Source organism: Coturnix japonica, chromosome 1 (genome assembly GCF_001577835.2).
Source record: "Coturnix japonica isolate 7356 chromosome 1, Coturnix japonica 2.1, whole genome shotgun sequence".
NCBI lineage: Eukaryota > Metazoa > Chordata > Aves > Galliformes > Phasianidae > Coturnix > Coturnix japonica.
The window spans coordinates 46,372,785-46,400,311 of record NC_029516.1 but is presented as its reverse complement, the minus strand read 5'-3'; the positions used below and the strand labels follow the sequence as shown (position 1 = coordinate 46,400,311).

At 47.1% G+C, this 27,527-nt stretch overlaps 2 protein-coding genes across 4 annotated transcripts; one reads left to right on the top strand and one right to left on the bottom strand.

Moving 5' to 3' along the window:
* Nucleotides 1-78: 78 nt before the first annotated feature.
* Nucleotides 79-9,551, bottom strand: JOSD1 (Josephin domain containing 1). The gene is made up of 4 exons (XM_015863266.2): nt 8,654-9,551; nt 4,686-4,814; nt 4,363-4,557; nt 79-2,642 (listed from the first exon to the last, which is right to left on the bottom strand). The coding sequence occupies exons 1-4, from the start codon at nt 8,836-8,838 to the stop codon at nt 2,543-2,545; spliced, it is 609 nt and encodes a 202-aa protein (XP_015718752.1). The 5' UTR covers nt 8,839-9,551; the 3' UTR covers nt 79-2,542.
* Nucleotides 9,552-9,986: 435 nt separating this feature from the next.
* On the top strand, nt 9,987-27,144 carry GTPBP1 (GTP binding protein 1). Of its 3 annotated transcripts, XM_015863331.2 has the most exons (14): nt 10,297-10,755; nt 12,135-12,439; nt 14,255-14,366; nt 16,466-16,646; nt 17,574-17,922; nt 18,346-18,469; nt 20,294-20,408; nt 20,850-20,994; nt 21,120-21,302; nt 21,774-21,909; nt 22,482-22,660; nt 23,181-23,378; nt 24,438-24,479; nt 24,906-27,144. In XM_015863331.2, exons 3-14 carry the CDS (start codon nt 14,261-14,263, stop codon nt 24,996-24,998), a joined length of 1,851 nt encoding a protein of 616 aa, XP_015718817.1. In that variant the 5' UTR covers nt 10,297-10,755; nt 12,135-12,439; nt 14,255-14,260; the 3' UTR covers nt 24,999-27,144. The 3 variants fall into 3 exon arrangements, with proteins under 3 accessions (XP_015718805.1, XP_015718812.1, XP_015718817.1); XM_015863319.2 differs by lacking the exons at nt 10,297-10,755; nt 12,135-12,439 and adding an exon at nt 9,987-10,212; XM_015863326.2 differs by lacking the exons at nt 10,297-10,755; nt 12,135-12,439; nt 24,438-24,479 and adding an exon at nt 9,987-10,212.
* Nucleotides 27,145-27,527: the final 383 nt, after the last annotated feature.

Sequence of the window (27,527 nt, the reverse complement as noted above, 5' to 3'; positions counted from 1 at the left end):
ATTTCTATCCCCTGTTCTGCCTCAAGCACCAGGAACCACCAAGGCTGAAGGTTCTTAATTCAATATCGTACGCTTTTATAACCAAAGAAAAAGTTTATTTTTCCTTTACATACTTTGTTACAGAACAATTCGGTTGAACATACAGAAGTGATAAGACATTTATATGGAAATGTTTTTTTTTTTTACCCAATTTTTTTTTTCTTCTCATATTTGGTTAAACAAAATACATCTCTGTAAACAAACCCAAGACAAGGCTCTAACAAAAACCAAAGAAGCAAGAAAACAAACTTGGGCTTTCCCCACTCCCAAGCAGTGGGACTGGACTGGTCTGCCCACCCCTCTGTCCAGCAGCCTTGCTTGCCCCATGGGTGTGATCATTCAGTTTCCCTTTACCTGAGCAGCTGGATCACACTGTTTCCCCCCCCCCCCCCGCCCCCCAAGGAGAGGTGCTGACATACAAGGAGAGGAAAGTAGCCCCAAAATGTTTTAAAACATCTTTGCATATTGTGCACTGATCCACTGGCTTGCAGTTTCCATGCAAACTGGTTCTCCAAAGTGCGGTTTTACGCAGCATAGAAAACGTTGCTGTTGAGATTGTTGGTTTGTTTTTTTTTTTTCCTCCCCCTTCCTCTCTTGAAGAAATGGCTTCAAGTCACGAGCAGAATGCCTGCAGGCTTTGCATTCTGCTTGTAAAGTGTTTAAAAACTGCCAGCTGGTATTGGTCATTGGAATGTGTTACGAAACAGGACTTGTTCTAGAAACGCTGGGTATTTAAAACACAGGAGCCACTTGCCCTTGACTTCTGGAGGCTGTGCTCAGAAGACTGCAAAAACGGTGCTTGTGGGATGTCCGGGGCTCAGTGAACACCACGCTCATCCTGTTGTCACACTGCCTCTGGTCTTGGTAACAAGGTGTGAGTTAGCAGTCTCTCGCTTGGCTTCAAACATCTGCTCATGCTTTGCTGAGCTCTCAAGAGATAAAACAACTGAGAAAAGGTAGTTCCAGCCCGCAGCCCTCCTTCTGAAAGCCCCAACACCACCAGAACGAAACTTTCCTACCTGGCAGAGCAGAATCGTTCAAGCTCCATCCCTTTCCAGCAGTTACCATTTAGCTGAGCCCTTGTGTGCGTAAAGAGAGAAGCAAATGGCAGCTCAGCCAGGAAGAGCTAAACACAAGGAGCCCTGTCCTCAGTTCAGTGTTTCCTCCTGCTTGGAAGCAGCAACTGAGCTACAGCTGGCTTAGGTGACAGAGAAACAACAGACTAAGATCCCTCTTAGAGTCTCAATGTCTCATCACTTTTTTCCCCCCGTGGAAAAGAAGCAATTCACTCATTAATGGAATGTTTGTCAGCCAACACTAAAAGAGAAGTTGATTCAACCACCAGGCCCCACACTCTAACGCCTGATGATTCCGGTGGACCCTCTGCATCCCCCACACTGGCTGCTAATAACTATAAAAGAGGCAAAAGTCAACTATCATAAGACTTCCCTCCTCAAGTTATTGTCTATATATTTTTCTCCTTTCGTGAACATCTCACTTGTAGGAAAGCTCTTTCTGGGACATGCTGCACATGGCATTTGTGATCGTGGGCCAGACTTCTGGAAAGAGGAAAAGAAGGGAATTATTTCCTCTTCAAACCCCTTCTGATTTAATTTTACTTTCCAAGCAGCCCCTAAACTACTGGGTGTTCATGCAGAAAACCAAAATAGCTTCAGATGTTTAATAATAATAAATTAAAACCCAACATAGCACAAAACCCAGGCAGACTTCAGCCTCTAGTTCAGAAACCTGATACTCCCCCATTAGCCTGTGCCTACTGTTTTCACACTGCCTTAGCCAGCCACACGCTGGCAAACAACCACTTGGTCACACATGTAAATGCTTTGAGATATTGGGGAAGAGTCCTCTCACTATCCAAAGAATTTCTTGAAAGATGACTATATATATATATTTTTTGTTTTACCCTCCCACCTCCCTCTAATTCTGGGCACAAACCATCCCTACAAAGCAGAGGGTCGTGCTGAACACCATCCCATTCCTAGTGTTTTGAGTGTGTCCTGAGAGACCCTTACAAGTCGGAATCACCTTCACAACAACTTGTTTTGTAGGGAGAGGCTTGCGAAGGAGCGACAGCATGCTTGGCCCCTGCTCCTCCCCAGCGAGCTCTAAAGGAACACTGTGCCACCATACACAGCTTTGGGCAGCACAGAGAAAGAGAGGTCTTGGAGGCTTGCAGAAGACCTGTCCCCAAAGCACAGCTTTAGAGAGAGCAACACCTTCTAGTTAGCTGAAGGGCATGCAGCTCAATCACCTTTGTAATCAGTGATCGGCTTCCAGTTTCTTCCATTCTGCCCTCAGTATCCCCCCACCCGCCACCCCCAGTGTCCTACGTCACCACCCTATTGCACCAAGGAAGAAAGGAAAGAGCTTAACAAAGGAAGTTCCAGAAGAGAAGAGTTGGGGCACCCATTATCCAGGTTTCAGGACATCGTGAGTTCCAGAAAGGGGCAGAGCTGTAGTGAGAGGACAGAGTCGGTCCAGGTCACACGTCAGCTCTCCAGCTCTGATGTGCTTCCACCTCCTCTGGCACCACCAGCAGGAGTTCACAGTTCTTTCCTCTTAGCTGGTGTTTCAAAAATTTCCTACAGTGAGAAGAAACAGGAATAAGCACAACTGAACATAGAACTTTGTCATTTTCTACAACTAAACATAGCTGGCTATGCAGATATGACAACAAACAGGAGGAACATCTTCTCACCTTGTTATTTTCTGACAGAAAACTGAGCAATAGCACCAGATTCAACACACCTCTACCCAGGAAGCTATTGCAGAATCAGATAGACACGATCACTTCAGTTGAGAGATCTACACAGATGTCACACCCCAATTTTCCACAGTGGCAAAAATGGCGATTGAAAACACAGTTCCCTTAGGTCTCCAAGAGCAAGAATCACAATGTAATTGAAAGTAACTTCAACAAATACAGCACGTGTTTGTGGGGAAATCAAGCAGATAAAAAACAAATCAGAACACTGCCATTGGGATGCCCTCATCACAGGTCACAACAGCAGAGTACCACTCAGTCATCTGACACGGCTCCGTGTCCATGTGCTTTTTCTCATATAAAACTTGGATGCAATTCAAGAACCTTTGAAGTCAAATCGATGTTTTCTCTACTATCTTTCAGCCCAACTTGCAAAATTCAGCATGTAGGAAGCCCTTATTTATTGCTGAACAGCAGCATACACAAGACTTACATAAACCAAAAACTCCTCTAATAAGTTCCGTACAGTAGATCCAGTACTGTGTTGTTCTACCCTGGAAGCACACAAAAGGCTTATACCCAATCTGTCAAGACTGGAATGACACAACAGGTGCGGGAAATATTGCTCCCTTAGGTTAGAACAAGTCTAGTTGAGACAGCAGTGCCATTTGTACACTTTAGAACAGGACATAATGGCAGCAGAATAGCAACTAAGGACGGGTTAGGTTTCACAGTCAAAGCAAATCACACCAACCATTTTGTATTGAGACTGAAGAGCAAAGGGGAGTCAAACCAGGTGTGCAATATACACTGACATAGACAAGCAGTCAACAATAGGGCTGCACTCCTAATCCGAAGAGATTTTGTTGGGAACATGCAGTACTGAAGAGGCAAAGGTATTAAGATGGTCTCGCATTTGAGGAGACAGCAAGGCACAGCACACCTAGTTGCAGGCAGCGTAGAGGCCAAGTCTGACATTAGTGACAGAGCCAGCCTTGTAAGAGATGAAATCAAGCTCTCAGAAACCTCTGCTGGCTAAAGTATTTTCCTAGCTTTGGACAAAAAAGGTATAAATTACGTTGGGCTTATGCAGAGAAGCTTTTTGTAGTGGGAAGGGCCACCCAGCAGCTGCCCCACATCAGATCAGAGCCAGCTCCAGCTGCTCCATAAGGGACCCACTGCTGACCAGAGCTGAGCCATGAGCGATGCTGGCTGTGCTCTGGGAGAACAAATTTAAGAAAGGAAAAAAACACTGCATAACAGCAACTGGAATAGAAGAGTAAGAATGGGGAGGTAAGAGTCCTGCAGGCACCATGGTCAGTTCAGTACTTTGAGTGATCACCCTGTCCTTATCTTATTTTTTCCCACTGTTCTTTTGAGGAGGGATAGTGACAGTGGAGTGGTGGAGCTGAACTTCCCATCAGCACAGAACCACCACATAGATCTAAATGAATCTTATTACCATCAAATATTTGGTATTGCAGTTCAGCCATAAATGTTTCCACTATTAAGTTTTTAAGAATAAATTCACCCCATCTGTCAGGGAATACCTGGATACAAACCCACACAGACATAACAAGGGGGCGAGGAAGACTCACCTGAGCTCACTTTCACCTCCAATCCACTCAGGCATCTTGAGTTTGGAGTCGAGGTTATAGTAAGTGCCTCCCACCTCCCGGACACAGATCCAGTGCTGCCGTTTGAGGGGGAGCTTCAAGGGACCCCAGCAAAGGCTGGAGGGCAGATTCATGATGAAACCCATTACATTTGACAGGGCAATGACATTAACATCCCTAAAAGGGTGCAGAAAACAAACAGCAACAAGATTACATTCTGGGACTTGAATGTCATCTGGTTCTTGGTTTTTGTTTTTAGTTTTACAGTTGGCAGCTAACTCTGGAATTACTGAATTTCTGAATACCTGCGCTTGTCCCACCAAACTGCCTCATATCCTTTGGTCTGAAGCGCTGCCATGATCACGTTCACATCATAGTTCCCATTCCCCAGCATGCTCTTCTTGTGTGGTGTCACCATGGTGTTGGGAGACAGCCTGGAAACAGAACAAGAACTGCTCTAGCAGGTGCTTGGCAAACCCATATTCCAAAATTGCTGTATGACTTGAAGCCTGTTTTCAGAGGATTTGCTCGCTTCACCTGCCCCTTCTCCCCTAAGCCAGAAGGCTGAGAGGGCTAAATAATGCATTAACAATTCCTTTGATGAGCAAAACTTCCATGGATCCCAGCTCTGACGTGAAAAACTGCAAACATTCCACCTGCATTTAAACTGGTATTAACTTGCCTAGACATCACTTGCATGATTGTAGAATCCAAAAATCCAGAATCAGAGTCCATCACGTAACAAGCAAAAGAGGTAAGACAGCCTTTACTGTCTACAAATACAGAAAATGGATGCAAGGCATAAAAGATGGAGATACGCAACCACCCCCCTCATGATAAACACTGCAAGCAGAGAAAACAAGGCATTGAGTTAATGTGAGGAGGACAAATGGGCTTAAGCAGCTGGGAGGATGGGCACAGAGGGAAACTGAGAGCCCAGAAAAGCAAGGTCATGCAATAGCAAACAGGAGAAAGCCAAGCCTTAGTACTATTCTATTGCAATGGGTTGCTCTTTTGATTGGCGAGGACTCCACTAGCTCTGCTGGCACAAGGTTCAGATGTTTGGTGGCACCTGATATCCATGTTTCCTTTGCCTTTCCTTCACAGCAGCTCTGACCCCGAAACTCCCCTGACCAGCTGAGTATTATGTTTCAGACCAAGTGAGACTAGATAAGGTACAGACAGGTAACCTTCCGCATCAGTTCTCTTCTCTTACAGGGCAGCAAACTGCAGCAGAACTGCCTCAAACAATGCGGTACCACAAAAATCTATTCATACTGAGCAGTCCTCAGCAAGGCAGTGACATTGTCAGATAAGCAGAGCAGAGACTTGGAGGCTATCTTACAAATCAGAGATACTACTGTAGCTTGTCACAGCCTTCCCAGCATCACCATAAAGCAAGATCACTGGGCTACAACTAATTCCTCAAGAACATTGCTCCAACCTATTATCTCTCATGAAAGCCTCCCAGTTAAGAGCCCTTTGGTTTGCACAAGCACCCTCTCGTGGCACAGTTTTCCAAAGACAAGTTTATTTGCGGGTTGAAAGAATGCACTTATCTTTGTTCTCTCCTGTAACTCACAGAGGCCCAGAAATGAGATAAAAAACAGAGGTGACACTCTGAGAACTCTTACCCACCAGAAAGCCTTCATCAAAAGCCGCCTCCAGACACTTCTGCTCACATACACTTACACAGGGTACACAACTATCAGCTGAAGGACTCTGACTAAACAAGGAACAATACAATTATTTATCTAGAGACTAATCCAGGCAAGACCGATGGAGCTGAACAGAACTACAGGCATCAATCCTGAGTTTCTGAGTCACAAACCTTCATCAACTCCAACACAAAGCTGTCTTTTCTAACCAGATCTCAAGGAACAGACTCAAGTGAAGTGGTTTTGTTGGCACAACAGGAACAAGCAATCTTACTTCCTGAAACAGAAGGCAGAGAAACATCAAATAGATGGATTTCATATTAAAGTAAAGAAGAGAGGGAGGGCTACAGAATCAGAGGGGAGCACGGGACATGCTTTGGCGTATACTTGAAATGATGATAGTAATCACGCTACGCTGGCCTGGAGCAATGGGATGCAGCAAAAGGGAAATGGATGATTAAGAAACACACTTCCATTATTTTTTTCAAGGGATGTGGTCAGACCAAGGGAAAGCTTAAGCTCATTTGTGATTTCATTACCATGTCAACATTAAGCTTCAAAACATAACGATGCCTAGCGACGTTTTTGTAGCTTATTAAAATATTCATCAGTGTTTTGTCACATTCAGCAGAACCCAGTGTATGACTAGATACAGGAAAGACGTGTGGAAAAATGATGTCTAAAACGCGGCTAAGACCACACTACTTAAAGTCAAGCCAAAGAGTCGAAAACAAGCAGTAACTCCACAGAGAGGCAAAGGAGGAGGCAACTGTTATGCATTCCTCATTGCTCATCCATTTAGAACGTTGTGAGTTGGAAGGAACCCACAAGGATTGCAGAGTCCAACTCCCGGCTCCGTGGGACCACCTAAAATTCAAACCACATTTTCAAGAGCATCGTCCAAACACTGTTTCAACTACTTCTGTGGGGTTGAACCAGTCTGCAAACCTCCATCAGAATATTAGAACGACACAACACCAGTCTGGAATTCAAGATATTCATCCTTTTGGGGCAAGAGGTCTCACCAGACGAGCACCTCAGTGCTTTATATGAAAAGTTCCTTGCTGCACACTAATTCTCTCATCAAGCCCAGTGAAAGTCAACTAATTAATCATCACGCCACTTCTACCACAGGAACTGCCGCTGTTTACTTCAGGCCAGTAGAATCCATCCGTGATCACAGCTCTGACAATTGCTACTCTGCAACAAAACCACAGAGCCTTTATGCTGGACAAAGTTAAAATGCTGTTGGATCAGCTCCTCTTCATGAATAGGCATTTTATTTACAGTACCATCGTAGATAGCACTTCCATCTGATATTTGCAGCTGTCTATTACCACATTTCAATGGCTAAGGAAAGGAAGGCACATACATGACAAGCCGAGCTCCAGTTCAATAAACCTTCTGATTTTTAGGGTGGTGGCAACAGGGCAGGGAGCTTTGTCCAGCAGCACCTCCAGCCTAAGTGCTGCCATGGAGAGCTATTCCCTATGCCTCACTAACACAATGTGCTGTCAGCTACTGGTAACAAGTACTCAACCACAGCCTCAGTGAAGATTAGATACAGAGATGGAATACTGCAGGGAGGCTCCATTTACTCTTTAGCTTCATCAGTTAAAGTCACCAGAACTTTCAAAGGCAAATTGAGGAAAATTGCAACAAAGCGTTAAACAACATGAAATAAACATCTTGCCAAATGAGTTATTTTGCAGGACACATTCATCAACTACAGTTTCCCGTGTAAGGCTCAAGAATGCCTTTATTAATTATGTGAAGCTTCCAGGAAGTGTTCAGCCAACACTGCAGAAAACATGGATCTAGCTACCGAGATTAAATCCTGTTTGGTGAGCAGGGTCTCACTGCAAGGAAATAAAAAAGGCTGCAATATTTGAAGAACTTCATTTAAATGCTTGAATAAGTTGACGAAGCCTTAACATCCAGCATCTTCTAAGTCCTATTGTACTGAATTGAGAAGTTTTTATAGAGTGATCGAATGGCCTGGGTTGAAAAGGACCACAATGATCATCCAGTTTCAACCCCCCTGCTGTGTGCAGGGTTGCCAGTCACCAGACCAGGCTGCCCAGAGCCACATCCAGCCTGGCCTTGAATGCCTCCAGGGATGGGGCATCCACAGCCTCCTTGGGCAACCTGTTCCAGTGCATCACCACCCTCTGTGTGAAAAACATCCTCCTGATATCTAACCTAAACCTCCCGTCTCAATTTAAAACCATTCCCCCTTGTCCTATCATTATCCACCCTCATATGATGATCCCTTTATCATCCTGGCCATCCTCGCTCCCCAGATCTGTTACTACCCAAAGATAACACACCAATAGGAGGCAGGGGCAGAAGAGAGAAGATGCATTAAGGTGGATGCAGCACAACCGCACAGCAGCACCTGCAATAAAGCTCTTAGGTTGAATAGCTTTAGAAACAAGAGTAAGAGAGGTGTTCTGTTTAGAAAGAGGAAACAACAGGAGTGGAATGGGGTAAAACAGAGCTATATTCGACTCAAAGCAGCTCCAAACTCTTCTCTTCATCCCCAGAAATAAGACCTGCAAATCCTTATAAGCACCAAAGCAAGCAAACACTTCTGCCAGTGCAGAATGCGATACCTCTGAAAAATCTCCTGCAGGGTTTCCCTAGTGAAGGCGTTGCTGTCCTGGAAGACATTGTTGAGGGCATGGAGGGCACACAGCTCCCTGCGCTGCTTCTCGTGGTAAATATGTAGCGGCGGCGGTTGGGGTGGCTCTGGGGACTCCGATTTGGCCTTGTCACCTTTCCATGGCACGCAACTCATCTTCTCACAGGGCGGATGGCGAGCAGGAGGTGAGAAACTCAGCAGGCCGATGTCTCTTCCTCAGAGTCACAGCAGCAGCGCGCAGCCCCTTTACTTTATAGGCGAGGGCCGCTTCCAGCCCGCCAACCCCCCTCTTGTGCTTCAGTTTATTCAGTAATCGCCTCTGACTGCTGGCTTTAACAACCACCTCCTTTCTCCCATACCCCATAAAACGCCACACAGCCCTAACCCACCCCCCCCAAAAAAAAAGAAACAAAAACCCGAATAGAAAGATAACCAAAAGATACGGATCCCGTCAGTCTCAAGGTGCCGGCTGGATGCTCCCACACCGCTCCTTCTCTTCCATCTCCGTTCCGCAGCGCAGGCCGCACGGAGCTGCACCCCGCAGGGCCGGGCTCACAGCTCGGGCCCGCCCCGGGGCACGGAATGGGCCGGGGTCCCTCAGCTGCCCTCCTCCATTGCTGCGGGCAGGGCAGGCTCCGGGATGCCAACGGCTCGAGGAAGGAAGCCGCCTCCTCCCTCCTAGGCCATACAACACGGCTCCGGGCTCCGCGGCGCCCGGCGGACCGCCCCGCACCTCCACCCGAGGGAAACCGCCGTTAGGAGCGGGCAGGGCCCGCACGGAGCCCCGACGAACCGCCGCTGCCCGGCCACGGCCTCCTCACACCAACCGCAGCGGCGCATGCGCCCCCTCCTTCCTTCTCTACTGCGCCCAGGGGGTTTCTGTCAGGAGCCCCACAGACGCTCGGCGCGTTCCATTGGTCGACTCAGCTGTCCATGAAACCGTTCATCTTTTTCATTGGTTGATCCGAGAGAATGCCCGCCCACGTGTCTAACTACCGTGGTGTTCGGTCCCGCCCCACCGCTCAAGCCTTCCTATTCCATTGGATAGCAGGGCTGCTTGTCACGAGGAGCAGCTCTCTCATTGGACAAAAAGTACTCGACACGTCGAGCGGACTGTTGTGTGTGTATATATAGCAAACAAGCCGAGCTGGCAGTGCTGCTCCCATTGGCTCCGCGCTCCCCGGGGGCGTGGCCTCTTCACGGTCCCGCCCACCGCCGCTTTGACTCCGCGCTCCTTGCCGTCCCACCCGCTCTCCCATTGGCTGTCCGTCCTTGGCGGGCGGTGGGCGTGGCCTCCGCGCCTCCCGGGGCGGGGGCGGAGGGGCCGGGGCAGGGAAGATGGCGGCGGCGGAGCGGAGCCGCTCCCCGGCGGGGGGCTCCCCGGTGCCGGCCTGTATGTTCGCCCCGGAGCCCGGCTCTCCGGGCGGCAGGCCTCGCTTGGCGGCGGCCGCCTGCTCCTTGCGCTCTTCTTTCGAGGCGGAGGACGGTGAGGCGCTCAACGGAGAGCCCGAGATCGATCTCACCAGCAAGGTAGGCCCGAGGGTGGGCAGGGGCCGGGCCTTCTGTCACAGGGTCCTGTCCGGCGGGGAGGGGTTGGTACAGATAGCGGGAACCCTGCGTGGGCTCCTCGAGTTCCGTCCCGTTCGGCTGCTCGCGGTAACACTCCGCTCCGAGGGCCCGGCCCCTCTATGGGAGCGAGCAGGGGCTGTAGGAACCTGTGAGGGAACGGCTGAGCGCGGCACTGAACGCTCGGAAGATATCCTGTAAGGAAGCGAAGGATGAGCATCAAAACTTCAGCGTCCGCTGGGCCACCTGTTTGTGTCTGAGCAAGCTGGGCGAGGTGTGGATGCCGGATGCCAGCACCGACCTGTGTACGTGTGTGTGCTTTGTGTTGGATATGACCGGCGTGGAGCAGCGCGCAGGACGTCTCCGAGGGCTGTCACCCATCCTGACAGCTGGGAACCGCCCGCAGCTCTGACCAAGAGGGAGGAAAGCTCTTCTCCTGCTGCTTCCATTGGTGTCAGCAGCCAGCCGTCAGCTCCCAGACACCTGCAGGCAAAGAGGAAATGACAGGTGAGCGTTGTTTTGACCTTTATTACCACTGACTTCTCCACACAGCACTATACACCTGCTGCCCTGCTTTCTCAAAGTGGTGCTGCAATGGCACAGGCTGCACAGAGAGGTGGTGCAGTCACCGTCCCTGGAGGTGTTCCAGAGCCGTGTGGATGTGGCACTGAGGGACGTGGGCAGTGGGCATGGTGGGGATGGGCTGGCGGATGGACCAGGTGATCTTAGAGATCTTTCCCAACACAAATGATTGTACGATCTCTGTCTTGGACGAGTGCTAAGGCTGTGAGCTCTACCCTATCTCCCATTCTCTGTTCTCAAAACAGCAGTCTCCCATATGGTGTGAACACAGGAGCTAACTTGGCCTCTTCCCCACCCCCCATTTCTCTGCTTTCCAGCTGAATTACTTCTCACCACTTCCTGCTTAAAACAGTGATTCCCACTGCAGTTAGTTTGCTGGCTTTCTGTCCCACTCTGACCCAGCTGTTTGCTGTCTGACACACTTCTCTCCCATTCCCCTCCCCAGTGTCTTTGCGGTGAGTTCTGCTCTTCATAGAGAACAGTGCTGGGGGATTTCTTATCAAGCACATGTACTTCATCAGTTGATCAAGCAAACAGTTCCATTCATCAGCACAAATCCATTATCACATTAATTTTAGTAGATGCTTCTTTTTCCTTCAAGACTAGTACACTGCAGTAGTAATTATCTTTTAGGTCAAAAACAAATCTCACAAAGCTATTGTGAAGCAAAATTTTTTAAGTTATTATACATTAATTCTACGCTGACAACAGAACATTAGTAACACTCAAAGTATGTCTGTCTACAGGAAATAGGAAGTAAACTATGATGTTATGGAAGGTGTTGGTGTGAGATTGAAATGTCACAGGGCTGGGTTGTCTTTGCCCTGACTTCTCAGTGGTTCGTGGTAACCTCCCAGCCAAACGTCTGACTGTGTCATACTAGTAGAGCAGCACTGCATGCTGCTTAGTATTTGTTTTGCCTTTAACCTTTATAGTTTGCTCACCTTGTGGGTAGGGGATGTATCTTTCCTTAGGACTGCCTGTGAAGTATTCATACTATAACCTTAGCTTGATCTCAGCAGAAGCTTTACATTGCTGTTCATTGGTTATGGCATCCTTCTTGCTGATGGGCAATGCAGAATGCAGTCTGCTTGCCCCTTGGAATCACCTCATCCAGCTGTAACTGCTGCCCGTCTCCAGTGTGTGTTAAGCCCAGAGCTTGTCAGAGGAAAGGTGGGAAACGTGACCACTCCCCAGACATTGGGTTGGAACTTTGGAGATGGCATCTCAAATTTGTGAGCTATGTTTCTTGTTGCTGTCACGAGAATAGAACAATAACTGGTTTTTGCTTTTTTGCCCTGTAGGAATTGTGAGATTGCTAGACCTGCATGACTTCTGCAGACTGCTCCATGTCCAGCAAAGCTGAAAGAACAAAAATGACAATGTTTGGCTTGATGAAAACCTGGAAAACAAGAGAGTATGTAATACAGGCATAGATGGGATTTCTCAAAGGTGGGAAAAGAAAACAAACATAGAGAGCCTCTCTTTGACCAAGAAGGGATCTTCAGAACACCGAGTGAAGCGTTGCAGTGAGCTAGAACAATGGAGAACTGGCTGGTGGCTGCAGGCAGCAGAAGCAGCCACAAGAAATGCTGAACACCACTGAAAGGTCTGACCCACTAAAGCTACTGCTTGATCTATTCTTCCTCCTCTTGACACCCCACTAAATCATATCATCTGCAAACTTTGTTACCCTGGGGGAGGCTTTGAAGGACTCCTGCTATTCAGGGCAGCGGTGTAGCCCCTGGAACATCTTTCAGCATCACCACTGCTGATGGCGAACAGTGTTCTGATCTGTGCAGTCTGAACACGTGCAAGTACTGTGCTCTGTGAGCTCACAGCCCTCCTGCCCAGCACTGTGAGGAAGGGCTGCAGTGAGCTGCTTGGCTGAAGTGCCCCTGGTACTTTAGTCAACACACTACTGAAGCATTCAGACTTGTAGAAGAATGAAGCTGGTGCTGAGACTTGAAGAAATGGAACTTAGCGTGCTTATGTGCTGATGGCCCCTGTTTACTGATTTTAATGGATATAACCACCTATTTAATAGATTTTCCTGTGTTCCTGACCTGTCCTGGTTCACAAGCCTGAGCGGTGAGATGGTTTGCCAGGAGTTCCTGAAAGTGCTCACTGTACAAAACAAACCCTACGTGTCAACACACAGCCCTTCATTCCTGTCCTGCTCAAACCTCTCAGCAGATTCTGATTCTCCTCTTAATACATGCAGTGATTTCCTCAAAAAAACAAAACAAAACAAAACAAAACCCAACCAAACCAGAACAGACCAGTAATAAATGCAAAACTCAGTGCTTTATAGTGCAATAGAGAAAAACTGTGGCCTAGCACATCAGAGAACTTTACTACCTGCGCTGCTTTGCAGACCATACCAAGCAGTTCAAAGCCTTAGGTAGTGCACGCAAGTACATGAAGGTGGTTGTCTCTCAGCTCGCTGTCCCTTGCATAAATAGTGGTGTTCTGTGCTACTGTTAAGATCTGAGGAAGGCATTGCTTTGGCTGCCTTAAGCCCTCTTGTTAGCACTTGCTATCCATGCTCTGTTTTTCCAGATGTGCACACTGCTGCAGTTTTGAAAGCTGCCCAAGTGTTGGTTATGATCCTTTATGGTCCAGATTTCTAACAAAGGACTTTATCACCTATGTAGCAGCAGGTGGCAAAAGCTGAATATGTGTTTTGTTAGCTGTGCCAGCAAGTCACACTGTTTGAGGGCTGGCCTGCAGGTGTAAAGACCATGAGCTGCTGAAAGCCATATGCTTTAGAGAAATCTAGCACCAGTTTCACTCTGGTCTGGGTGCACAGTGGAGTGAAATATATCTTTCTGGCTGTGCTTTTGAAACGTGTACGTAAGAGCAGCTGGCACAGGTATGGATTTCATGGAGTGCTGTAAGGTGGCATAGCAGTGCGTGCCTATGGAGCTCTTGGTTTTGCTGCTTGTGTGTGTCTGCATATCAGTGGGTCTGCAGAGCTTCCTGTTCTGTAGGAACAGCAGAAGTACCCACCTGTGGTGTTTGTTCGGAGGAAATCCCTCATCCCCTTTGTGCTTTTCTTGCGTGGAAACAGGTATTACACGGAAGTCGAAGTGGGATGTTCACTTGCATGTGGCTTTTAAACATTGGTTGCTTCAAAATGAGATGCTTGGTATTCTTACTTGCTTTGAAGTAAACCTTGCCATGTAAATGAGCTCTGAGCTCTGGCTAATCGTCTCGTGTAGTGTCACAAGGAAATAGTTGCCAGCAAAGCTGTCCTAAAAAACCAGCCACATATATACACAAAGCCAGAAAGCGGTCCTTGGAAAAGATCCTTCATCTTTCAATAAAGCACACTGTTTGATTGTCCTCATAGCGGAAGTAGGTTTAGACTTTTATTTTTAACCTTGACATCTGCATGTTGGATATGTAATCTCTTTTCCAGCTGGTGATGGTGAGCCCGACCTCCGAGCAGTACGACAGTTTGCTGCGGCAGATGTCGGAGAGGATCGATGAGGGATGCGGGGAGACCATCTATGTCATCGGGCAGGGATCAGGTCAGTACGGCTGATAACAAGAGAAAACAGGAAAATCATAACATCTGTCACTGCTGTTGAAGATGATACTTCTCCAAAATAAAATGGAAACCTTCCTTAAGTGTAGCAGTAGGCCATCTTATATACTCCTTGCATAAAACCATACAGATTCTTTGTTAGTGTGTGCCTTTACTCTGGAAAGGGAGGTTTGCCTTTTCTGAATGTGAGGTCTTTGTGTCTCATTCACTCAGCTGTGACTGCACGTGTTGGCCTTTGCAGGTTTTAGCAGTTTAGGGTGGGCTACCTTTTTTGTTCTTCTTCGTGACTGGAACGTTCCCATCTGATGCTGATAAAATAGTACTGTGCGTGGTCTTGTTTTGAAATGCTAATTTGTGAATGCAAAATGAGTTGTCTGTCTCTGTCATAAGGCTGAAGACGTACTTAAAGTATGCTAAATATCTATTGAATATCTAGTTGGAGGCAAATGTTCAACTGGTTACTATGCCTGAGGAAGAATGTAAAACCGTGGCAATCAGTGTTAGGGTTGGCTGCAGTAATGGAGGGAATTGTGCTACCTCAGCACTGTTTGCTTTTCAGATTTTTTTCGTGTCTTACAAAGCAGCCAACATAGAAAAGAAGCCAGGATTAGATGGGCAGTGGTCATGCAGCCTATTCCAAGGGAATGCTTTTCTTTGTCCAGACAAGCTTCCCAAGCATATTCTGAGCCCTTGGTCTTCCTGATAACCACAACGACAGGGAGATCTAGCTAGTCAGGCTAGTCAATACTTTCTCTTCTAGAACAACTTATGGGTGTGTTAACAGGTTACTGTTGCAATGTTGTACTTAAAATAGGTATTTGTTGCTTAAAACTGGAAATAAAACATCTGGCTTTATTTCAGGATACTGCATAGCTGAGGGAGATGGGGTTCTTTTCTGTAGATCAGGGCTATTGGAAACAGCATCCAATAGAAGAAGGAAAAAGAAGATATCCCTCCACTTTCTCTTTCCATTTGGAGTGTCTGTGATTTTGAATATGGTGGGTGTGATGACTGAGAGGTCAGGGAAGGCTGCCTTATCAGTATTGACAAATACCTGTTCTCCCTTAGCTGTTACTTCCATTCTCTGCTCCTCGTTCCCTTCTATGACCCAGAACCTGAACTATGGTGCTTCTTGTTTTTCCTACCATCTCCACAACTTTTTAGTTTGCTTATGAAAAACTGCCCAGCAGCTCTGTGTGTTGTAAAGCTGTGCAGTGACTGAAGTGCTGATTAGTCTATGCAAAGTGCAGTTACCAGCAGATGAGTCAGCTGTGCATATAAATGACTGCGCAGCAATAATTTTGGTCATCCAGGTGCTATGTGTCACTCCACCTTTGCTTTTGTTTTTGGCTGGTTGTTTTTGTCCCACAGAGGAGATTCTGGCTTGAGATGTGTGCGGCTTCTGAGTACCTGGGGTAGGAGAATAGCTGAGAGCTCTGGTGGCCTTTCAAGTGGCTGAGTGGTTGCCACTGGCTTTCTCTGACAGCCCTTTTTTGGGGTGAGCTGTACAGAAAGAAGCAAGAGCGCCTCATTCTTTTTTTCCCCTGTCTGGTGAACTTGTCAGCATTTCTTCCAAGTGCGAGGATGAAGGCAGTGAGACAGGCCAAAAACCTTGATTTAACTGGAGCATATGGGGGCCAAAGGAATTACTGCACAGGCCAGATTTGCAGAAAAGTAGAGTTGGTGTGTGTTTTTTCCTGAAGTAAGCTGATAGCTTAAATTGCTTCCACATTCACTGGTTAACCATGATGATATTCCAGTCAGAGCTTTCATTTTTTTAATGGTTTTTTCCTCTATTACAGCACGAGTGGAGATTCTCTATCAGACTGAAGGAGTTTATTGTTTGTGGTAATAGCAAGGAAAGCTCTCTTTGGTGAAAGATTATGCGTTTCTAATATATTTTAAGACTTAAAATAGATAATCCTTTATTCTCTTTGGCAAAGGATGTTTATTCTGTTGACACAGTTGATGTCTCTGGTTCACATGTGAGCCCTGATGGGTATGAAAGTGCCAAGCAGGATGAAACTGCTGCTGGCTGTTGCACAGTGATGCTCACAGACTGTCCTTTGTCTCCTCCACCAGATGGAACCGAATATGGTCTGAGCGAGGCAGACATGGAAGCATCCTATGCCACACTGAAGAGCATGGCCGAGCAGATCGAAGCTGACGTGATCCTCCTGCGGGAGCACCAAGAGGCAGGGGGCAAGGTGCAGGACTACCTGGTTCGGAAACGTGTGGGTGACAACGATTTCCTGGAGGTCAGGTGAGGAGCCGGGTGGAGACAGGTTTAGTCAGCAGCCCTGCTGCATTCTTACCCTGTGAGCACTCTGTGATGCTGAGCCAGCAACGCTGGTTTGAGTCTAGGTGTTGTCGCTGTCCAGCAAAGCTCGACCACTCCTTGCTAATGAAATCTCTTTTTTGTTGTTATTGCTGTCTTTTTTTGCACACAAATTATAGAGATTTACCTCTGTATAGCTGGGAACTGTTGTTTGGATGATAGTGTGGGGATATTTGTGCTAGAATTCCATCAGGATTTTCTTCTACCCCAAGACTGATGATTCTGATAGCCTTTTAGTGGATATCTAATAGCTTGTGTAGTTTGACTTCAGAATCTGTCTGGCCTTGGATAGAATGGATTTCCACCATTAGCCAACGGCCATAATCATCACCTTTATTAGAAACAGGAAGGGGACTGCTGTAAGGAAGAGTCTTCTCTGAGTAGGTTTCATTGTTCTTCAGGTTTTGCCTTTTCCAGGAACAGCAGCTTATATTTCTCTTTTCTCTCTTGCATATGGTGCTATTGCAACATGAAGAATACAAAAATAATGGAGGGATTCTAGCCCAAGCTGAGATTTAGATTTTTGAACTGCTACAGCACCTGTGTTTGACTGCAGAGACTAGGAGTTGAAAGAAGAGATATTCTGTATAAGCACCAAGAAGTTCTGGATTCAACGCTCTAAATCCTGAACGTCAGTGGCATATTCCATCAATCTTCTACTTCTCAGACCCCAGAGCTTGAGATGTTCCCTGATAACTGGGAATTATGAAAGAGTCTCTGCTCTGCTTGTAGGGGTCCAATGTTTTTATATTTCTGTTTGGTTAGGGAGAAGAAACTACTGGCAGGAGCAGTGGTGTTTGGAGTTTGTAGCTTCAGATATCAGATTTTGACAGGCTCCTCTTTCCCTTTCAGGGTAGCAGTGGTTGGCAATGTGGATGCAGGAAAGAGCACCTTGCTGGGTGTCCTAACACATGGTGAGCTTGACAACGGTCGAGGCTTTGCTCGGCAAAAGCTCTTCCGCCATAAGCATGAGATTGAGTCAGGCCGCACCAGCAGCGTGGGCAATGACATCCTGGGCTTCGACAGTGAGGGCAACGTGGTGAACAAGCCTGACAGCCATGGTGGCAGCTTGGAGTGGACAAAGATCTGCGAGAAATCCACCAAGGTCATTACTTTCATTGACCTGGCTGGTCATGAGAAATACCTGAAAACCACCGTCTTTGGCATGACCGGCCATTTACCTGACTTCTGCATGCTTATGGTAGGTAGCAAGAAAGATCTGTTGTACCTGCAGCTTTACAGCCTCAACTTCTTTCTCCTGTAAGGTCCCTGTGGGTTGTGGGGGGAGGCAGCATCTCCCTGGTGTGGAGAGGAACTGCTGCCAGGGGTATCTAGGCAGGATTCTGTGACAGGTTCCCCAGGACTGTCAGTCACAAAGAGGTCCAAGATGTATGATTCTTGGCAATTGAATGCTTTCTAGACTCCAGAGCACCTTGTTAGAACTGTGGAGAAATGATTTCTTAGCCAGTATCTGCAAGCATTTGAAGTGAGTAGTCTCCTCGTGTGATTCCGCTGCCACATCCACAAGCTGGTCACAGCCTACTGTGTGTGATGCAAGACATTCTTGTAACCCAGCTTACTGAAGGAGGAGCACTGACATCCATGTATCTTGTATTTGATGTAGGTTGGCAGTAATGCTGGGATTGTGGGAATGACCAAGGAGCACTTGGGACTGGCACTTGCACTCAATGTTCCTGTCTTTGTTGTGGTGACCAAGATAGACATGTGCCCAGCCAATATCCTCCAAGGTAAGTCCTACGTGCTCTCTCTCCAGGCATGTTCCTTCTGAATGTGCCACAGTCCTCCGTTTAGGTTGAGGAATCATTGCTAGGAGAAAGTTGTTTTGTTTGGCTTTAACCGCATCTTAAACACCTTAAAGAAATCTAAACTTTTTATTTCCCTTGCCCATTTGCAAGGCGGTTTGCTTGTAGTCACCTTTCAGAGTGACCCTGACAGGAGGGGCTCAGCTGAGCAACAAAAAAATTGACTGCTATAGGATTTTGTTTAACTGAGCTCCAAGGGGAAAAGTGTGCAGGTAGGGCTGTGGTTTTTCTTTTCTCTGTGGCTATTCAAGCCTGGAGAGAAAGTCTGGAAGTTGTCTTGAATTTGCTGCTTCTTACCCACAGTTTGGATGTGATCTTAAGCCATGGTCAGTCTCTAGCAGCTGCTAGGCAAAGGGCACAGCTGCTTGTTGCGTCCTGCTTACCTGGGCACTTCTCAGATATGCTGGCGTCACTTCAGCAGCACCTTCCTTTGTCTGACCAACTAACCAACATGCAGGAAATCACAGTTCAAGGCAGCCACATATGTGTAGCAGGTCTGGCAAAGGCACAGGCAAAGGATGGCAATGAGCAGCAGGGGCTAACAAGTTCCTTGGGACCCCAGCAGTGGCCCTTTAAACTGCATGACATTTTTTTCAGGGTGTGGCCAGTTCTCACCTTTAAAATCCCCCTGGTGTGTTGTCACATCTTCAGGAGCCGCGCTGTGGTTAATTGGAGTGATGCTTTGTTTATTTACTAAGCAGTTCTTTGGATCAGGAAAGTGGGTGCTCCCAGTACTGTCTGCAGCCACCTTGTTTTAGTAAAAATCTTGAGTGTGTTTCAGGGCAACAGAAGCATGTGATCAAAAGATCATTTGAATATTTCTATAATAGGTTTGTGAAATAAACGCAAGGCCTGACTAATAATATAATGACTGGGAAGGAAGGGGAATGTTTGGCTCAGTGAGGAGAGAAGAGCTGCTCTTGGGAGAAGCCTCCCTTGTGTCATGTTCTGTTTAAATTAAATAGACACAAGGTTTGGCTCGAATGTATCTGTGAGGAGCAGATGGCATGATTAGATATTTGTCTTTGTATCCAAAACATTACCCTCCCATAGGCAATTGTTGGTTCACAAAAACCATTTAATTGGATGACAATTGAATGATTTACTCTTTTAAACCCATATCAGCCTTTTGTTTTTTCCCCTTGTGTTATAAGGCACTTTGCAGGAAACTGATGTTAGTACATCAAGTATTGCCCCTGCTGGAGGACAGGTAGGAGCCTTAGAATATAAATGAAAAAGGGAAGAATTCAAAGCTGGGAGATTTGTCTCAAAACTGTTACACCTGGGTCTATGTTGTCATAGTCTTTAGAGATGATCTTTACCCTTTTTATGCTTCTCTGATCTTCTGTGGTAGATCAGTTGTCAGCCAAAGGCTTTTGAGGTTTGTTTGGTCAAAATTGATTTCTAATTCACATATTCTCTGGTATGAGAAAGCCTTTCTAGGAAGAGGAAGTATTTTATAACTACTTACAGCTCCTTAATAGACAGCTATAAAACTTGTACTTCACCACATTGCACTTGTAGCTGCAAATATCTGTCTGTCGCTTGGCAGCAGGCATGAAATAGAAGATGGAATAGCTCCTAAATCCCATCTTGGCTGTAGGAAACTCACAGTAGCACTCACACACTTTTGGCCATCTTCTCCTATGTATTTGTGCAAGAGTGCCAGCCTCCCTTCGGGAAAGCCAGCAAAAGTGATTTGTAAAGGCGGGAGATGCTGCCCTAACAATATTCATTTCACCCTTTAAGAAACCCTGAAGCTGTTACAGCGACTGCTGAAGTCCCCAGGGTGCAGGAAGATTCCCGTGCTGGTTCAGAGCAAGGATGATGTCATTGTAACAGCCTCCAACTTCAGCTCAGAGAGGTAATGGGAGTAGAAGAGAGTTGTTTCTCTTTCAATCCTGTCTGGAGACTGGGTGAGAAGGTTCAGAGAGAGTCCTGTTGTCTAGATGTGTTCAGGTTGTGTTTGCCATGTGGTGTGTTGATTCCCTAAGAGTGTGTTCCAAGATTGACCTGCTTGTTGCTCCCCTCTGAGGCAGAAATGAGAGGCTGCTTCTAAGCAGTCTGTAGGGTACTCAACTTCCTTCAGTCCTGGAACCTTACACTTTTTCCTTAATGTCATTAGAAGGCAGAGGCAGTGTTGTAGGGTTTCAAAGATGGGGTGTTGTGCGTCTGACTGCTTGCCAGTCTCTCCCTTCCTAGCACTGTGTGTTGAATACAGTCCAGGACTTTGGATGTCTCCCTACATGCGGAATCCCAGGCAGGGAGGCAAACTAACTCAATTTTCATCAATTTCCCTTTACAGGATGTGTCCAATTTTCCAGATCTCGAATGTCACTGGGGAGAACCTAGATTTGCTGAAGATGTTTCTTAATCTCTTGTCTCCACGGACCAGTTACAGGGAAGAAGAACCAGCAGAATTCCAGATAGATGATACTTACTCTGTCCCGGTAAGGGACCTGGCGTTTGGAGCAATTTTCCTCTGTGTGTTTTAGGTTAAAGTGGGTATTATCCCTAGGGAAGGATGTTCTAGAGCTCATCTGCGAGTGTGGTTGGTGTTTGTTTTCTGGCATAGGGTGTAGGAACGGTTGTGTCTGGGACGACGCTGAGAGGCCTAATCAAGCTGAATGACACCTTGCTGCTGGGGCCGGATCCGCTTGGCAACTTCCTGCCTATTGCTGTCAAATCCATCCACCGCAAGAGAATGCCTGTCAAAGAAGTGCGGGGAGGCCAGACCGCCTCCTTTGCTTTGAAGAAGGTGAGATGATCTGCTCAGGACCCCCAGAATAGAATCTACCCCCATAATTTCAGAGTGCTCTTGAAGATCAGCCGCTATTGGACCATGAATCTCAGCTTCCTCGTTCTGTGGCACAGTAAAATGCTGTAGAAACCCTGTAGGTCCCATGTTCCACCTGACAGGTGCCAGGCTAGAGCAGTGGGACCCAAGACAATGAGGAATAGTGTTGGAGATATGTAACAAAGCAAGAAAATTCTCTGTGCTGCAATGGCATGAGTGTTTCTAAGTAAGATGTCCTCAGAAATTTCTGCTGAACTTGATTTTTGCAACCTTTGCATAACATTGTTGCCTACTGTTGAATTGTACTTGTTTTGCCTTTTTGTGTGCATGAGTTAATATCTATGAAATCCCTCTGGATGACATCATCCAGAGAAGGGAATTTCTTCTCCAGAGAGTCATGCTGAAGATTTTTTTTGGGTCTTTGCTTTTCAGATCAAGCGTTCTTCTATCCGGAAAGGAATGGTAATGGTGTCACCCCGCCTGAATCCGCAAGCGTCATGGGAGTTTGAAGCAGAGATTCTGGTGCTCCATCACCCCACCACCATCAGCCCACGGTATCAGGCCATGGGTATGTGTCAGAGTGCAGCCTCAGCTGTGTTTCCTAGTGGTAGTAGTTTACTTCAGCTTTAGTCTTTTCAGTCCTGATGTCTGTGTTAACATTAATAGAAGCCTGAGTTTTTGCTCTTACTGTCCCAGCAATCTATTAGAGAAACAGGAGGGAAGAGACTGAGAAGAGTAATGGGAATAAATATCTAAAAAGGAGATCTGTGACTCCAACTGTTTTTGTAGCCTGCCTGAGCTATATCTCCATGGTGTAAAGATTCTTAACCTTCTACTGTAGATAGGCTCATTTTGGGTCTGGCCATCTAGCCCAGCTGCATGGTGTGTAGGATTCTGTTCAGGGTGCTTCATTAAGTTTCCATCCAAAGGCAACTGTTCTATCTCATACATGTTTTCTCTTTGAGCACTGAACAAAGGCAGATGTGTGACGCATATAGTCTGTGGTACAGAGTTGATTATCACATACCAAACTCAGCACCGTTAGTTTTAAAGTAGCACGAGCTGCCTTAGATGTCTTTCTGAAGCTTATTCCTCTAATGACACCATTTGTTGAAAGCTTTTTGTGCATTACATTCACAGTGCATTGTGGCAGCATCCGTCAGACAGCCACAATTCTCAGTATGGACAAGGACTGCCTGCGGACAGGGGATAAAGCTACAGTGCACTTTCGCTTCATCAAAACCCCGGAGTATTTGCATATAGACCAGCGCCTGGTCTTCCGTGAAGGCCGTACCAAAGCTGTGGGTACCATCACTAAGGTAAAGGCCAAAGAGCCTGACTCTTTTTTGCCCATTAGCTACTTGTGTCGCTGAGAAGCCAGCAGGAGAATCCCGATAGATCTGGAGAATTGAGGGAAGAGGCTGTCATTCAATCACGGACGTCAGTCCTGACGTGGGTTGCAGATGACCAGTATGCTTTGCTGTGTGGTGGGTCTTAGCTGGTACTAATGAGGTGATGAGAAGGTAGGGGGTGGCCCAAACACCTCTGATTCTTAAGGCTTAGTCTCTTTCTGAGGGCTTCCAGCTGGTCCCTTTGATTCATATGGTGGAGGTCTGAGTGGCATCTCATCTGAGTGGCGCTTTCAGCCCCATAGGGATTCTGGAGGGCAGATGAGGATTTCCTTGAACAGAATGTTGTCTGCATTCTTTTCCCAGTATCTGTTGATAATTAATTCTCCTTTTTCTGGTTTGTTTTTTGTTTCAAAAATGGCGCTGAACCTTAACAGATTGGCCTAGCAATTTTAACGTTGCTTTTGTCCTCTCCCTTTGTGATATGCAGTTACTCCAGACCACCAATAACTCCCCAATGAACTCCAAGCCACAGCAGATCAAGATGCAGTCAACAAAGAAAGGAGCTCTTACAAAACGAGAGGATGGTGTTCCTCCAGTTGGGATGGCAACTGGGGGCCCACTGGTGGGGGACGAGCCCCCCTCAACAGCCGCAGCACCACCAACACCGACCGCCCTGCAGCCATCGGTAAGTGAGGGGAGCAGCTTGTCCTTTATAGCTCTTTGCAGCCTGTTTTCCGACTGTTGGAGGAAAGATGCTTTAGTTATTCTCTCATTGCACTCACCTTGAGACACAATGTGTGGCAGAAGCAAATGAAATATAAATAGTCTCAAGGCAAAAATCAGAATTATCTGATGCCTGGATGACGCTTTATGGCTGACATTCCAACAGCAAGAAGTGTAGGGGCCTGGGACAATTAAAATTGGACCTCGGGAGTAAGGCTGTGTAACCCCACTTTGCAACATTGCTCTACTTGACTGTGGTCATGATGGAAAAGTTCTTGCATGTGCCCAGTAGCTGAAGTAGCAAAAAAAACAAACACTCATAGAATGGATCTTTGAATGAGAGATGGAGCATCCCCTCTAGGGAAACTGCAACACAAGTGATGGTATCGGGCACAGCTCATGGAAAGAAGATGGAGGTATCCAAGGAGAAGGGTACAGTCTGTTTTTCTGATGCTCCTTTCTGGAGCCAGGAGTTGGACTTGGTGATCCTTATGGATCCCTTCCAGCTTGGGATATGTTATGATTCTAAGGAAAGGCCTTTTGCTTTCTAGACAGGTTTGTCCAACTTGCCTTGTTGGTTAAGACTTCTCAGCTTGGTTTTTTTTTCCAAGTATACCCAGCTGTGAAAGGAACAAAAACTCCTGCAAGCTTTAGGAGTTATTTTATCAGCTTTCTTACACAGATCTTCTTTCACTGTATTTACCTGGTAAGCAGCAAAAGGTTCAGAAACTGGCTGTCACGAGTCTTGGTCAGCATTCTCCCTTTTAATTTTAACTGTAGTAGTTGCCATTGATCAAGTCTCAGACTTCTGAGCCAGGCTGACTTCTGAAAGAGGGTCCTCTGGCAGAGGTTCTTTCCTGTGTATATGCATGTGGCTTCTTATTGATCGCTCGTTACCTTGTTGTGGAATCACTGTGGTTATAGGAAAAGCTCCTCGCTTGTTTTGTCCCTCCCCCTGAGAGTCTGTGTTGCTTTTGCTCTTGCTGATTCCTGTCTCCCTCTCCTCGATGCTTCCCATCAGCCTGCACTGGATGAAGAGCCCCACATCCGTGAGGGCAACAAGGTATTTGGCTACTTTGAATGAGAATAGTGGGTTTGCTGGCTGGAGTCTGGGGGCAGAGTCACATTAGCAGGAGTGCTGGGAGGGGGGGCCCTCCTTCCATTCCCCACAAAGCTAAGGGAATCTGAGATTCAGTCGACCAAATGCTGAGCTCTGTGGCTCCTGCTGACTCCTCTAGGAGTTAAGCATCCAGAACACTGGGAAATCAGGTCTTCCCCGGCTCAAAGGCCCACACTTCATAGTATGTTTGTCTGCCTCGTTGCTCCCTCCATCATGGTGTGTCTGCCTTTTTTCCTTCCTGCAGTAGTAAGCAGCCAATCAGTCACAGCCACCATCCCAGTACCTGGATGTGTGTCTTGGACTCCTGCTGTGTTGATGATCCGATGTGGAGGTCACTGCATACTAAGATGTCTCTAATTGTTTTTTCAGTCAAAAGTTGGAGGAGGAGGTCGGCGGCGAGGAGGTCAGCGCCATAAAGTGAAGTCTCAAGGAGCCTGTGTGACTCCTGCCAGCGGCTGCTAAATTTCTTACTCCCCCTCCTCCTGAGGAATTCCTCCCTTTCCTTTCATTTATTATCCAAAAGATCCAGAGCAGCTCAAACCAAAATCCATCCCAGCTGACTGGCTGCAGAAGAATCTTCCTTCCTCCTCAAAGGAGAAGATGGAGAGGAACATTAACTTATAAGCTAATGAAGGTGATAAGACACAGAACTGAGTTACTGACACCTTCCTCCTCCCCCTGTCGACACATTTTTGTACATCATGGGCTTAGTTTTTATTCTTATTAGTTTTTATTATATTTTGTGTGCATGAAGATGAGAGACTGGATAGAGCCAAGAAGAGCCAGTTAGCTGCCTCCCTCCTCCCTCACCCCATTCTGGCTGCGGGACTCGCTGTTCTCTCTCACATGCTATCTCAAATCCTGGGGCTGTCAAACACCTGAAATTTCAGACTTGCAGTGGTTAAAACTCGTTGTTTAGGGTGAGTCTGTATGGCACTGCTTCTGCACTGCTGTGGCCACATGCCAGATATATTTCCGAGTTCTCCCCCATCATATTCTATTTGGAAGTGGTTTTAATTTCAGGTCGTAGTGACAGAGATTTGAATGAGATGATGGTAAGAAAAAATTCATTAGCTGGAGGTCTAAGAGGGAAGGAAACTGGAAAGCAGTTATTGATCTTAAGTTGAGGAGTCCCATACTAAATATCCTTCTCAAATGCAGTAGTAGCAGTTAAGATTTTTTTTTAGAGACAGAGATAAATGGGCAATGATTTGCTTTTCCTTTTCCCTGCTTTTCCTATTGTCTGTTGGGCACATTTTGGAGCAAATCCTACCCACCTCTCTTGGCTATGGCAGCTCAATGAGCAGTATTAACAATATTGGGCAGGAGCACTCAGTCCGTCCCTTGAGCCAGAGAAAAAGCCTTCTCACCTCGACGGACAGAGACCCCACGGGTGGAACAGACACCAGGTAAAGATGACCTCCCCTTCATTTTGGTTGCTCCAGGATTTCCTAAGCATTTTCTAGAACTCACTGGCCCAACTTTGCTGTGGTAAGGATTATATGATTTGTCTTCTCCCCTCTTGGCCAGAGAGGGACCAAACTTAGAGAAGTACTTTCAGGTTTGGAAGTGCGTGGTAAATTTTCTGCCTTTAATTGAATTAATTCAGCTGTAAATGGTAAATTTGAGTTTCAGGAAGGCCCTGCAAGCACGCTCTGTGAATTACCAATATCATGTCTTCTAACTCCAGGCTGTGTGAGCGATCAGTTCCCCGTTTGTTCTCATCTCTCTTCTCACTCAGCCCCTCGGTGGCTGCCTGCAGGCCAGGAGTTACCCCCTGTGGGTGGGAGTGCAGGGCCATCTGGAGGGAGGAGATGGACACCAGCAGATCGCTGCTCTCCCCGGCAGGTGTGGTCACCTTCAGTTTGAGGTCCTTCTTCCCCAGTGGAAGACTTCTCGTGGAGAAAGACTTTTAAAGTTGCAGTCCCACTCCAGAGGGCTGTTCCTGTTTCTTGCTAGAATTGTAGAGCTTGTTCCATTCACTGCTTGGTTTCAGGTAGGCTGGAAAGCCAAGTTTGGAGGTAGGCTCAAATGCCATCCAAGCGAGAGCAAGCAGTAGGGCTAGCGAGGGAAAAGCTCATCTTCTGCTGTGGATATCAGCACTCCAAAAGCATTAAGCAGAGCGGTGAGCTGAGGAACACCATGGAGAGGAGGTACTTTGCCTTAGAGACTGTAACGGCCTGAGCACGGGTGGCAGCGGGGAGGTCAGCCCATCCTTTCCCAGCTATGTGCCTCAACACCAGCGCTCTCCTGGAGAGGGGGGAACCATAGGCGGCTCCAACACCTAATAGCACCTGCGTTGTGAGGGTGTGAAATGTGGCTAAGAAGGGCGCGAGGGCCTGCTGCCTTCGTCCTGGCCCTGTGTAGCAGCATCAAATGCATCAGATTTCACCACCCTCCGCTTCCATGGGGAGCAGAGGGCCGCGGCGGTGTTCTCTTTCTCCATTCCTTGTGCTCCAAATGAAGGAGACTGCCGAGACTGGAAGAGGGTTTAATTTCAGTTTGGGTGAAGGAAGCGGCGCGATCTCTTTTGTGACCAGCATTCAAAGATCACTCGGGCTGGCGTGATCTATAAAATAAATTTTACAAAGGTTTGTTCCGAGTTAAAGGCTGCCTTGTGGCATTTTGTCCTGCCGGAAAAGCAGTGCTTGCAGCTCCAACACCGCCTGCCACAAGAATGTTCACCTGGCACTGCTTGCTTTTGCTGGCTGCAAGGGGAGGCCGCGCTTGCAGCAGGGAGCAAAGTCCAGAGGATTGTGCTGTAGCTGAGCCCCTACAGAATTTGCTTTGTGTAAGAGCTGGTGCTTCTCAGTGGTGGTGAAATGCCAAGCGTACTAATTCTGCTGTAATTGGTGAGCGTAGGCTCCAGCCAGCTCTGGGGTGTGGGGATGTTGTCCTTGTGCCAGAGCCTGCCCCCAGACACAAAGCAGCCTCACAGGGAGCTGTAGCAGAGAGCCAAGGCTGGGGCACAGCCCTGAGCTGGGGCACTGC

What these genes read in the sequence shown, in the direction of transcription:
- JOSD1 (XM_015863266.2), bottom strand. Translation starts at nt 8,838, where the DNA reads ATGAGTTGCGTGCCATGGAAAGGTGACAAGGCCAAATCGGAGTCCCCA. An exon ending in CTGCAGGAGATTTTTCAGAG is followed by an intron (nt 4,815 to 8,653) that starts GTATCGCATTCT and finishes TTCTGTTTCCAG; the next exon opens with GCTGTCTCCCAACACCATGG. An exon ending in GTTTGGTGGGACAAGCGCAG is followed by an intron (nt 4,558 to 4,685) that starts GTATTCAGAAAT and finishes GCACCCTTTTAG; the next exon opens with GGATGTTAATGTCATTGCCC.
- GTPBP1 (XM_015863319.2), top strand. Translation starts at nt 10,021, where the DNA reads ATGGCGGCGGCGGAGCGGAGCCGCTCCCCGGCGGGGGGCTCCCCGGTG. An exon ending in AGATCGATCTCACCAGCAAG is followed by an intron (nt 10,213 to 14,254) that starts GTAGGCCCGAGG and finishes TCTCTTTTCCAG; the next exon opens with CTGGTGATGGTGAGCCCGAC. An exon ending in CCTCCTTTGCTTTGAAGAAG is followed by an intron (nt 21,303 to 21,773) that starts GTGAGATGATCT and finishes TTTGCTTTTCAG; the next exon opens with ATCAAGCGTTCTTCTATCCG.